Raw genomic sequence first — 11,141 nt, forward strand, 5'->3', positions numbered from 1 at the left:
CAAATACCTGCGAAAAACAGTCACAAACAGTCTGTGCTTCACAAATCACCTTTAAAGTCTGTATTATTTGAGGACATAAGCCCTTATGACATTCAACCAGAAATATGATAAAGAAACTTCCTACATTGAACATATTACAGTGACTGATTATCATACATACATGAAAAAAAATGTCGTAGAGGTTTGTGGATAACAAACCACGGTTTTTGTCTCCGCTTCGCAGTTCTGGATCACTGTGAATCCTGGATGTGAACTTGAGAACATTTTGGCCAATATATGAGCCAGTTTTTCCTCCAGAGGTATCATTAAACAGAAAAGAACCTCTGCTACTGTATCTAATAGTCTTGAGAGAAAAGACATTCATTAGTGATTTTTACTTCATTAATGTGAGATTAATGATGGTGTAACTAATTAGTCTGTTTATGTTTTGTGTTGTTTTTTAAACAACAAAAATCCCTGGAGGCATGATTCAAAGGCGGCATTATGAACTAAATAACACTTTAGTAGGAAAATCATATAACAAAAACCTAAGATTGAAATGCTTTAAAAACATTCATTTTATAATATGAAGTCAAATCAAAGAAATAAATAAAAATCTAAGAATTAACAAAAATGATAAAACACAAGCAAGGCATTCTTTAGAAAATACCAGATGTGCAAGTGAAGACTGGGAAAAGATAATAACTTAACACGACTGCACTTCAGAGATGTGTGAACACAACTTTACAATTTACACAGCTTGACTGATTGAGGTGTTAAATTGACACTAATCCTGAAACCCTTTCTTCGTATCATAATAAGTAGATTTAGAGATATCAAGCTGTTGCTGTAATTTTGGAGTCATTTAAAATGAACGAATTTGAGTTGCCTGAAGGCACCGTTTCATTTGGAAATAATAATGCTACATTAATAATAATGCTAATAATGCAAACAGTGCTGCCAGGGTAAAACACATCACCATAGACATCATTTCTTAATTTAAATAGTATTTAAACTCGTTTAAGCAAGCCAAGTATGTTTACTATTAACCATCAAGACTGGATGGGCAGGCAAACTTGTGAAATAATAATTTTAATGTATTTCAGTTTGAAGTCTGACAGTGTTCAGACAAACAGGAAACAGAATGTTATAATGACTTGTTATGTGTTATGTACAATTTTTTTAAAGGTATATTTTTGCCTTTTTTGTTAAATAAATAGGACATTATATATTAACAGAAAACAAATGGGATAGAGAGAAGGGGGACAGGATTGGGAAAGGACCATGAGCTGGGACTCAAACTCGGGTCCCCTCTGCCCACAAGGCTATTGGTGCCAACCACACTGCACGATTCCAGCACCGATTATTACTCGCCAACAGTTTTGTGACAGTTGTGCAGTGCGTATTGTCAGAGTGAAGCACAAATTTGCCCTTAATGCTCCTGAGATATTTAGGCATGCTAAATATCTGTCCATGACTCATGCAGTGTGAAATGTGTTTTGACTGGAAATTACATCAAAGTTCAGAGTCATACACTTGCAACAGAACATCAACAAGCATGACTTTAGCAGGCAACCATTTACTCCTTCATATTCTTCCTTTTTTATTTTTATTTTACACTGCAAATCAGTGCTTATATCGCAAGCTTCCTGCTGGCTACAATTTTTAACAGAAAGAAATAACGTCTCCAAAAAGAACAGTGTGCTCTTACATTATTTTTTATATCACTTCTTGCATGTGTTTGGTTGTGAAAAATTTGTGGACTAGACAGAGTTGTCAGCGATTCTTCCACTGAACAATTGTGTAATATGAGCACACAAAAGCAACTAGATGATTCCCCAGACAGTTGTGAAGTGTGAAATGAACAGCGATCCGACTATTCTGAAAATCATGCAGTGTGATCCCGTCATACAGACAGAAAATCTCCTTGTAAATGCTTCAATATGTTCCATATGTAAAATGACACACATAAACAACCTAAACCTGACTGAGGAAGAAAAAGAGACTGCATAATAAATTTGTTTCAGCACAAGTCCTAAAACAGCTTAATTGCTTGATGTGTTAAATCAATCCTGAAACTTTTTTGAGATGCCTGAAAGCACTGTTTCGTTTTAGAATCATAACACTTCATGAACAAACAGTATTGTTACAGTAAAACACATCACCATAGACATGTCTTAATGTAATATAAAAGGCATTTCCAGTTCCAGTTCCATTTTTTGTTTTTTTTTATCCTCCTTATCCACTTTTTAAATAAAGAAACACAAATGAAATGTTTATATAAAGTCATTTTTGCTTAACATTATGTTTGAATTGGATAACTGAAGGTCAGCAGCAAAGACACTAAAGAACTATAGTAACAACACGGTACACACAACACCTCTGCACTTACTGCAGATATCTCTCAACATGGGGATGGGAAAGCTGTCAGTCAGTAAATGGGTAGTTACTTATTTGAAAAAGCAACTCAATTAAACAATTAAACAGTAATGCATTACTTTACTAGTTACTTGAAAAGTAATCTGATTACATTACTTGCATTGCTTTACCCCCAACACTGATCAGGACTTCCACTGCATAAGGGATTTGCGCTGTCTGGATTGAGGCTATATTGGATTGACCAAATGTCTCAACTCAATCTGTTTTGAGTTTTCACATCTTCTCCAGATGAGTGAATGTTTCCAGTCTGACATTGGTCAGACAAACAGAACTGAATGACCATTTTTTTTGGACTTGGAAATGCAGCCATCTCCTTGTAAATTGGCACCAACTGTATACATACTGTACAAAGAAATGACAATCCAATGGGAAAAACACACCCATAAACAACCTGATTCTCAAATTAGTGACTAATTTGTTATTTTATCTCATTAAGGCGATTCTTAAACAGAAACAATCAGGTCTAGTCTGTGTGAATGCTTTCTTCTCTAATTAACCCCAGGCTGCTCTCATCTCATGAGGGTCAGGGCTAATGACTTTAGAGGAGACGCAATGTAAACACAACAATGCTTGTCCTCGGAGCGAGTTAATTGATCTCCCCAGTCTAAAAGACGACATAATACTCTCAGAACTTCAATGAAAATAAAGAAAATGAGAGAGAAAGCCCCTAGTCATTAACAAGAAGATTCATTTGGTTTGTAGGATCCAAAATTTAAGAAGTCAACTGAGGTTAACAATGATCATCAGATAGAGATAAGCTTTTCTCCTGTTATGATTATTTAAAATATTGAGAGTTGGCCGCAGTGATGTATGGAGAGAAAAATCAGATGTGAATATAAATGAGATGTTGCATCTGCCACCTTGATTTTGCTTTAATAGAAACTCCAGTTAGACAGCAGCTGACATCTGCCTTCAATATCTCTCCAAACCTTCAAATATATCTTCTTTGGAAGCTGCTTTGGCCTCAAGATTGCTGATGAAACGATTGTTTTGTCAAGTGGCATCCCCATTTCCTCTTATAAAAGACAAACACTTGAATTTCATCATTTGTGTGTGTGTGTGTGTGTGTGTGTGTGTGTGTGTGTGTTGCTTAATGAGCAGAGCCTGGTTATCAAAATTCCCAAAGTCACCAGTTTTCCTTTCCACAGTCACTTTCTTTAAACTTGTCAACATAAAGGTATTTTAATGAGTCTCAATTAGAGTGATGAAAACAACCATTTTCAATCCCAAATGAACAGACATTCCAATAATTAGTAAGTGCTTATGGGAGATAATGCTAATACTATAACTTGTTGTTTCCTTGAAGAAGTGCCAGATTGTTTTTAACCATTTAAAGCACTGCATTTACTGTAGATAAACACTCTATTATGGTTATTTATTGTGTTAAAAATTCATTTAGAGTGTATAAGGAATGCTACCTTCTGAAAAACTTCTGTATACTGTTGAAAATATGTCTAGTTGTTTGTAAAAGATAATATAGAATCATAATGGCTGGTTGAGGGTGAATTGGCACAAGACCAGAGGAGCACAAAAGACTATGGCTGGCCATTATAAGAGAAAATAGCCTGTTTTGATGGGTTTCATTTTTTTATCCCTTGCTCTTTTTCTTTTTTGCTGTGGTCAGCTTTAATATTTGACCGATTCCTCAATTCTAGAGAGGCAGTGAACTGGACAAAGTCATTTTGAATTTCACTCAGGCTTACAGAGCCAATGGACTATGAGTCAGAGGCCTAACTCTTTACACACGGAGAGTGACTAACTCTGCTGGGACGCTGAGAGACTGGGGGCTGGAGTAGGTCATGTACGATTAATATGTTCATATGTGAGAAATGGAAAATATTGGGAAAGAGGATTCGTCTTCTTTGTGAGGAGCTGAATATAACAGATGAATGATGCAGCAGGTATTCTTTCCATCTTTCGTCTAAGGCCTGAACTGATGCTATCAGCACATAATATGGACACCTGCAACTTTCTTGGCCAGCATCAGCACCACTAGTTTTGTGATATTATGAGAAACCTCAAAACACTATTATTCTGAAAAATAGTAAAATATTACCCCTGAAGGTGCAGGAACATAAAATATCCATAGTAAATATAATATTATTATTTCCCCAGAATATTAGGACTCAAATAATGTAATTTAATGTTTTTGTTAAAATAGTGCCCTTCTTTTTAATTAAAAAAATAGTTTTATAATGACTCAATAAGCAACACTGCCTTGTAGGAGAAAAATGAAAGAAGTAGTTGGCCCAAATCCTGCCATTTTCCAAAAGCATATGATTTTATCACTGGTAAAACACAAGGATAACTTGTAAAGATCACTGATTGTGACTGTCAGACTCCAAAACTCACATAAAAGTACCATAAAAGTATGATTAGTATGCATTATACTAAATCTTTTAAGTTAATTAGATTGCTTTATGTGAAAAACAGGCTGTATAGTTTAAGTCATATTTACTCAAAATCAAGTTATATAAATTTGATTTGCCACATGGTGGAAAACACATGAGAAGAAACTTAAAGTAAATCTCAGTTGTTCTCACGTCTATAGTCAGCGCACAATATTTATATAGAGAACTGAAAATTAGAAAAGTCTCCCACACACTGAGAAGTCACTTTAGCCTCTCGAATATCTGTATTGAGCAGGATACAGAAACCAATTAAAGGTTAATGAAGCATTAGAAGCATTGCAGTGAACATCAATAAAAAAAAAAACTTAATTACAAAAAAATATTTGGGCTACCTGGAGGGAATAGATTTGCACAGGACATTTGTTTTCTTCTCAGTACCTACAGGATTTGTATCAAGGCTTGTGCTGCTGCACGACTGACCTTTTTTAAAATCAAACACCCAGTCATAAGGAACCTAGTAATTAAACCATGGGCAAATGAAGCAGGCTCGGGGGCGAGACTCGGGATTTATAGGACGTCAGCTTGCCCCTTATAGATATGACCCTGATGGGATTAATCCCAGCTCTGCTATAATTATGTTACAGATTTGTCTTGAGTCATGCCTCTGTTCTTTTATTAGCAGCAAATTGTCTCTAGCTATCATCAGTATTGGGGAGAGATATCCTCTAAAGAGAGAAAGAGATTGAGAGGAAAAATTGTGTACATATAAACTATATTTGAAAGTTTTCAATAAAATCCCACTTACTGTAAGAAACTACCAGATGCTTCACTGCAATCACATTATGTTTGAATGGAGAAAAAAAAAAGATTTTCTCTCAGCCTGAATTTCCTCATTCTGTTGCCTTTATTTGACATTCTCAATGATAAAATCCAGACAAAATGAAGCATAAGTAAAAAGACCCAAACATAATGACCCATACATAAAACACAAACAGAGCAGTCAATGAGGATATCTTGAGTTTTAATGAGGATGCAAGTCATTTGTTTATAAAATAGTATTATGTCACGGCTCTATAATTTAATTTCATCACAAGGTTATCTGGTCTGCATAACAGATGAAGATGATGAAGTTAAGAACTGCACATTTTTGTACAGTCAAATCTCCATATGCATCACCAACTGTCTAATCAAACATTGGAGAAAAAAAAGGCTTATTGTGTCTCACTCTAGATCAAGAATGTATTGGCACTGTATACAGGGTTATATAGGGTAAAAAAGCTAAATTCAAGCAGTACTCCAGTGCATATAAAGTTTTTTCACATTCACCCTATTGCAATTAAACATTCTCAAATGATATCACGAAAGTTGATCCTTTACCCATTTCATTAAATACATTAATGCCCATTTCTCAGCAGTATAAGAGAAGTTATTGTATATTTTTGCTTACATTTGTCCAGGATTTTATAACTGGACTGTTTGGTGCAATAAGTCAATGCACTGAGGAAAGCATTTGTGTTACACAAATCCTGCACTTTCATATATTATTCAGAATTGTTATTTATGTATTAGTATTTTTATAAACTGGTAAATGTATATACAGTTAAACTTTCTTCATTCCATAGCATCTAATACAAATGAACGGTTCATCTGAGCCCTGTTGTCTTTGCTGTTTTGATGAATTTTCTGTCTAAGGATCTTTTAAAAATAGCCAACAGGCTTCCATTTACATCACATCGTGAAACATGATTGGTTACTGCTTGCAATGAGATCTGTAATACCTGGAGAAAGCTACCCATCAGCATTCCCATTCATCTCAATGGCTTGTAACCAGAAAAAAAAAACAGCTTTCTTGATTGCTAGTCCCAGACAGGATGGAGGTACATTCCCATTTCAACATTTTATTGAAAAAAAAAAATAATAATAATAATAATAATACACCCATGAGTGCAAGATGAGTGAAATTCCATATCTATTTCAACAATTTATTTAAAAAGTGTATCTGCTGAAAGTTAATTTTGTACATTTGTAAGGGTATGCGTGTCTTATAACTAACATACATGGGCTTAATATCTACAAAACTTTATTGTCATAGTGTTTCATCAAACAATTCTAGGAGACGAGGTCAGAAGGTTCCGCTTAAACTGCAACATTTGCTAACCTGGGATCGGAGTCCTGTTCATATCTGTAATGATACACCTCCATTTGATCCCGACAGGCCTCTCTAATGTTATTAAGCCATCTCTTGATGCCTCTTCTGTTCAAGTACAACACCATGAGGAACACAACTCCAATGAGGGCCAACACAATGCCTAGAAGCACATAAGATCGGGCATCCAAGTTTTGGCACTCCATGTCCCTCTTTTCTAGATCCATCACGTGCGTGTTCTTCCTCTTTTCGGGTTGTGCGCATTTCAGGCTATTGGAGTCTGCGCATTGGGAGCTATTCTTCAGCCAATTATAAAACTCCTTCAGTTTGTCACATTTACACTCGAACGGGTTCTGTGATAAATAGATACGTATTTCCTTGAACTCGTTTAATTTCGTTAAATTGTGACTACCCAGGGTCGCAATGGAATTATTTGTCAGTATTAATGTGGTTAAATTGAGGTTTCCAAACCCAGAAAGAGGAATTACCTCCAAACGGTTTCCAGACAGGTCCAATCTCTGAAGATTACCCAAATTATCCGTGGACAGCGCGAGGGGTAATTGGCTCGCGTCCGAGGTCATCAAACTGTTACTGAGGTTAAGATTACGTAGCTGTTCCAAGCCACAAAAGGCTTCAGGGAGCACAACCATTAAACGGTTGTGACTCAAATCTAAAGAAAGAAGTCGGGGGAGTCCACAAAACGCACAATTTTCGATCACCTGTATGTTGTTGTCCTGCAGTGACAGCGCGCGTAAGTCCGTGTCGGTCTCATTGACTGAAAACGCTCTCTTGGTTAAAACTGAGATATTGTATCTGTATAAAGTTAAGTTTTGGATGCTTCTGGGCACTTCGAGAGGTAGTATGAGCCCTTCACAACTCACCAATCCGTCATAACGCATGTAGGTATCGTGACATTGATTAGCTTCAGCGGACAAAACAAACAAACACATCAGCCTCACGCTAAAATGGTATCGCTTTAAAGTGTGAGATGAAACGCAAAGTGGTTTTCTGTTCATTTCCATTTTAATCTGACGCGAATGTTATTCCAAAGGTTTAATGGCAGCATATGTTCTCTTCATAGTTCGGATTCACTTCGCTTCGGGAAACCGTTTCAGCCATCGAGGAAAGCAGTCCATGTGGCCAGAGAGTGTTCAGTCCGGCAGCATTTTCTCTTTCTGGAGCTCCCCTGACGACGCCTACACTAAAAGGCGATCAAGTCCAGTCTAGCAGCATCCCTGAGGTGAGCAAAACCTCGCCCACTTTCCGCGAGAGAGAGATACACAGAGCCGTGCATTTTAGAAACTTTTAAACGGGACAGCTACATGCGCTGTGGGAGAATAAAGCATGCTGCCTATGAGACTCTTCAGCAGGGGTGTAAAAATAGCAATCATAAGCATGGGTACATTCTCAAAATTTGACTCCTTAAAGGCAGGGTTACCACCTTCAGCTAGGCAAAATAAGGCATACCCACTCATACTCAAATAATCGAGGAAGTCGTAGCTCTACAGTTAACCATATGTAAACTTGCAACATAACTTAATGTTATTTTAAATTAGATTATCCATAATAATAATAATAATAATAATTCTGCAGCTTTTACCAGTATTGGATGAATTGTTTATATGTGTTTGTTAATTGTCTACTTCTTTTTTTTTTTTTTTTTTTTTTTTAAATGCCAAATTACATGATTTATTGTATAGCCCTATTTATGATTAATATGATAAATTAATAATGTATAACATAAAGGCCTATAATATATTAATTAATCTGGCTAATAATGTCTAAAAATATAATAATTATGTCTACTAAGTTATGATAATGTATGAAGTATATTAAGACTAACCACATTTGAATCAAACAATAGGCCTATACCTTTTAGAAGCATGGATGTGTCTGTCACTCTTAAGGTAAAAAAACAAAAAAAAAATGAAAATTCTGTCATAATTTATCCAGGTTTTCCTTGACCTGCATAACCATTGAACACAAAACAATATACTTTGAGGAATGTAGGTAGGACAGCTGCTGATCCTCGGTAACTAGAGAAAAAAATTCTATTAGATTAATTGGGGACCAGAAACCGTTTGGTTACCCACATTCTTCTTTTGATTTAGCGGCCATATTGAGCGCTGCATTACTCCCCATTCAAAACTATACGAGTGACACGTCTTGGGTATTCAACTCCATCGCTATGGAAACAAAGACGCCAAATTCCAATCACGTGAAAATATACTTCTCTCTATAAATTTGATTTCATTATAATTGTGATTTGGTAGTATTAAACGGTGTACAATAGCTTTGTTGATTCATCTATGTGTTGACATTTGTAAAATATGGGACGCATCGCGCTCCGAATTGATTTGATACCAGGCGCATAATTTTACCTTTTTAAATATGGGATTCTGTATTTTTTTAAGGGTGGGTGGCAACACTAATTAAAGGTCAAAGTATCCCAACAACAACTAAAAATTTGTCAGAAACTGTAAGAATTCACATCTAATTGTAATTAACCATTGAAAAGTTTGTATCGAAATGTATAACTATTGTTGTCTGATATTGTTAAAATAGCTACTATATTAATATGTGCTTAATGTGTGTTTGTGTATGTAGAAAGACTGTAGCAATACCAGGTTTTGGGACCGACATTTTCAGTGCACTGATATGTGAACCACTCTTTAAAGTAACAACTGCTGGTTACTACTTTTTGCAGTGTAGATACACAGTCCTACATGGAAGGGTGAGTCGGGACAGGACACAATTAGAAGGACTGCTGACTTTGAGCTAACTCGCATAAGAATTCTTCTACCTGAGGATTCAGAGATCTTGAATAACAAACTGAAAAATCAATGAAAAATACAAGCTTCACATTTCTGCTTTTAAACCCCCTTGTATGTCCATTGTATTATAAGTGCACAGTGAATAATGAAGTTGTCGCACTTAATTATTTTATTTGAAATTTTTTATGCTTAATATCTGAACAATCCTTACGACTATTAATTCATAAACGTTTACTAATCCCTGTACATGGATGGCTTAACCCTGCTCACAGTTTACTTCTACATGCTCATGAACTAACCTGTATGCATGGTTTACTATGGACTGAGTTTGATAATGTAGGGCTAACAATTCTTTCATCTATTAAAGGGGGGGTGAAATGTTCGTTTTAACTCAATATCCTGTTAATCTTGAGTACCTATAGAGTAGTACTGCATCCTTCATAACTCCAAAAAGTCTTTAGTTTTATTATATTCATAAGAGAAAGATAGTCTGTACCGATTTTTCCCGGAAAAACACGAGCGCCTGGAGGCGTGACGTGTGGGCGGAGCTAAAGAATCACGAGCACCAGTAGGCTTTTGCGTTGAGAGCGTTTGGAAGCTGTGACATTATCGTGAGGAAAAACCATCATCCAAAACAAACCATGGCTTACAGTCAGATTCAGCCGTTTATTTATGATCCAGAATCAGATCCCGAGGCTGAAACTGAACGAGAGAAGCATCAGCAACGACTCGCTCCGAGCGGGGCTCGAACCGGGGTCTCCGGCATGGGAGGAGGACGCACTAACAAGGAGGCAGAGATATATTAAGCAGTTTTACTCACCGCCTGCGGTTCCAACACACGATCGTGACCCTTTTTCATTGGGATTGCATCATCCTTAAGAAATAAACGATATGCAAATCCGTCGTCAAACTGGGCCTTGTTTGTAAAACAAGCATCTTCGAAATGCAGGGAACAAACAAAAACACTTGCACAACTCCGTTGATGCTCTGTAAAAATAAACTCCATCCACTGGTCCCTTAATGCTGTTTCTCTTTTGGTAATCTGTGCAGGGTTGTCTTGCCCTGGCAACCAAAAACACACTTCTTTTGTGACATTTCGCGACGCTCTCGCTCTGATCAGTGAATGTCTGTTGTGCTCTCAGTGCTCTGCTATACGGGAGCGTGCGCTCTTCCGGCCGACGTGCCCTAGGACCCATATAAGGAAATTCCGCTCCATCTAACGTCACACAGAGCCATACTCGAAAAAAACTTTCCGAAACTTGTGACAAACCGGAAGGAGTATTTTGGGAACAAAAATACTCCTTCAAACGTACAACTTAATTTTTGAAACTTTGTCCATGTTTAGAATGGGAACCCAACTCTTAAACCGTGTAAAAAACTCAGTATGCATGAAACAGCATTTCACCCCCCCTTTAAATATTTAACACCGAAGCACAATATCAATTCTTTGTA

The 11,141-nt window shown here is 36.6% G+C and overlaps 1 protein-coding gene across 1 annotated transcript; it reads right to left on the reverse strand.

Moving 5' to 3' along the window:
• Positions 1-5,805: 5,805 nt before the first annotated feature.
• Positions 5,806-8,001, reverse strand: LOC113072754 (trophoblast glycoprotein-like). The gene is made up of 2 exons (XM_026245717.1): positions 7,404-8,001; positions 5,806-7,268 (listed from the first exon to the last, which is right to left on the reverse strand). Exons 1-2 carry the CDS (start codon positions 7,935-7,937, stop codon positions 6,906-6,908), a joined length of 897 nt encoding a protein of 298 aa, XP_026101502.1. The 5' UTR covers positions 7,938-8,001; the 3' UTR covers positions 5,806-6,905.
• Between the last annotated feature and the right edge of the window lie 3,140 nt (positions 8,002-11,141).

The sequence above is a fragment of the Carassius auratus genome, unplaced genomic scaffold, assembly GCF_003368295.1.
Source record: "Carassius auratus strain Wakin unplaced genomic scaffold, ASM336829v1 scaf_tig00010098, whole genome shotgun sequence".
NCBI classification, from domain to species: Eukaryota; Metazoa; Chordata; class Actinopteri; order Cypriniformes; family Cyprinidae; genus Carassius; species Carassius auratus.

Coding starts and splice junctions, on each gene's coding strand:
- LOC113072754 (XM_026245717.1), bottom strand. CDS start 7,937: ATGGAAATGAACAGAAAACCACTTTGCGTTTCATCTCACACTTTAAAG. Junction 7,269..7,403: donor TGTCTGGAAACCGTTTGGAG/GTAATTCCTCTT, acceptor TATTTATCACAG/AACCCGTTCGAGTGTAAATG.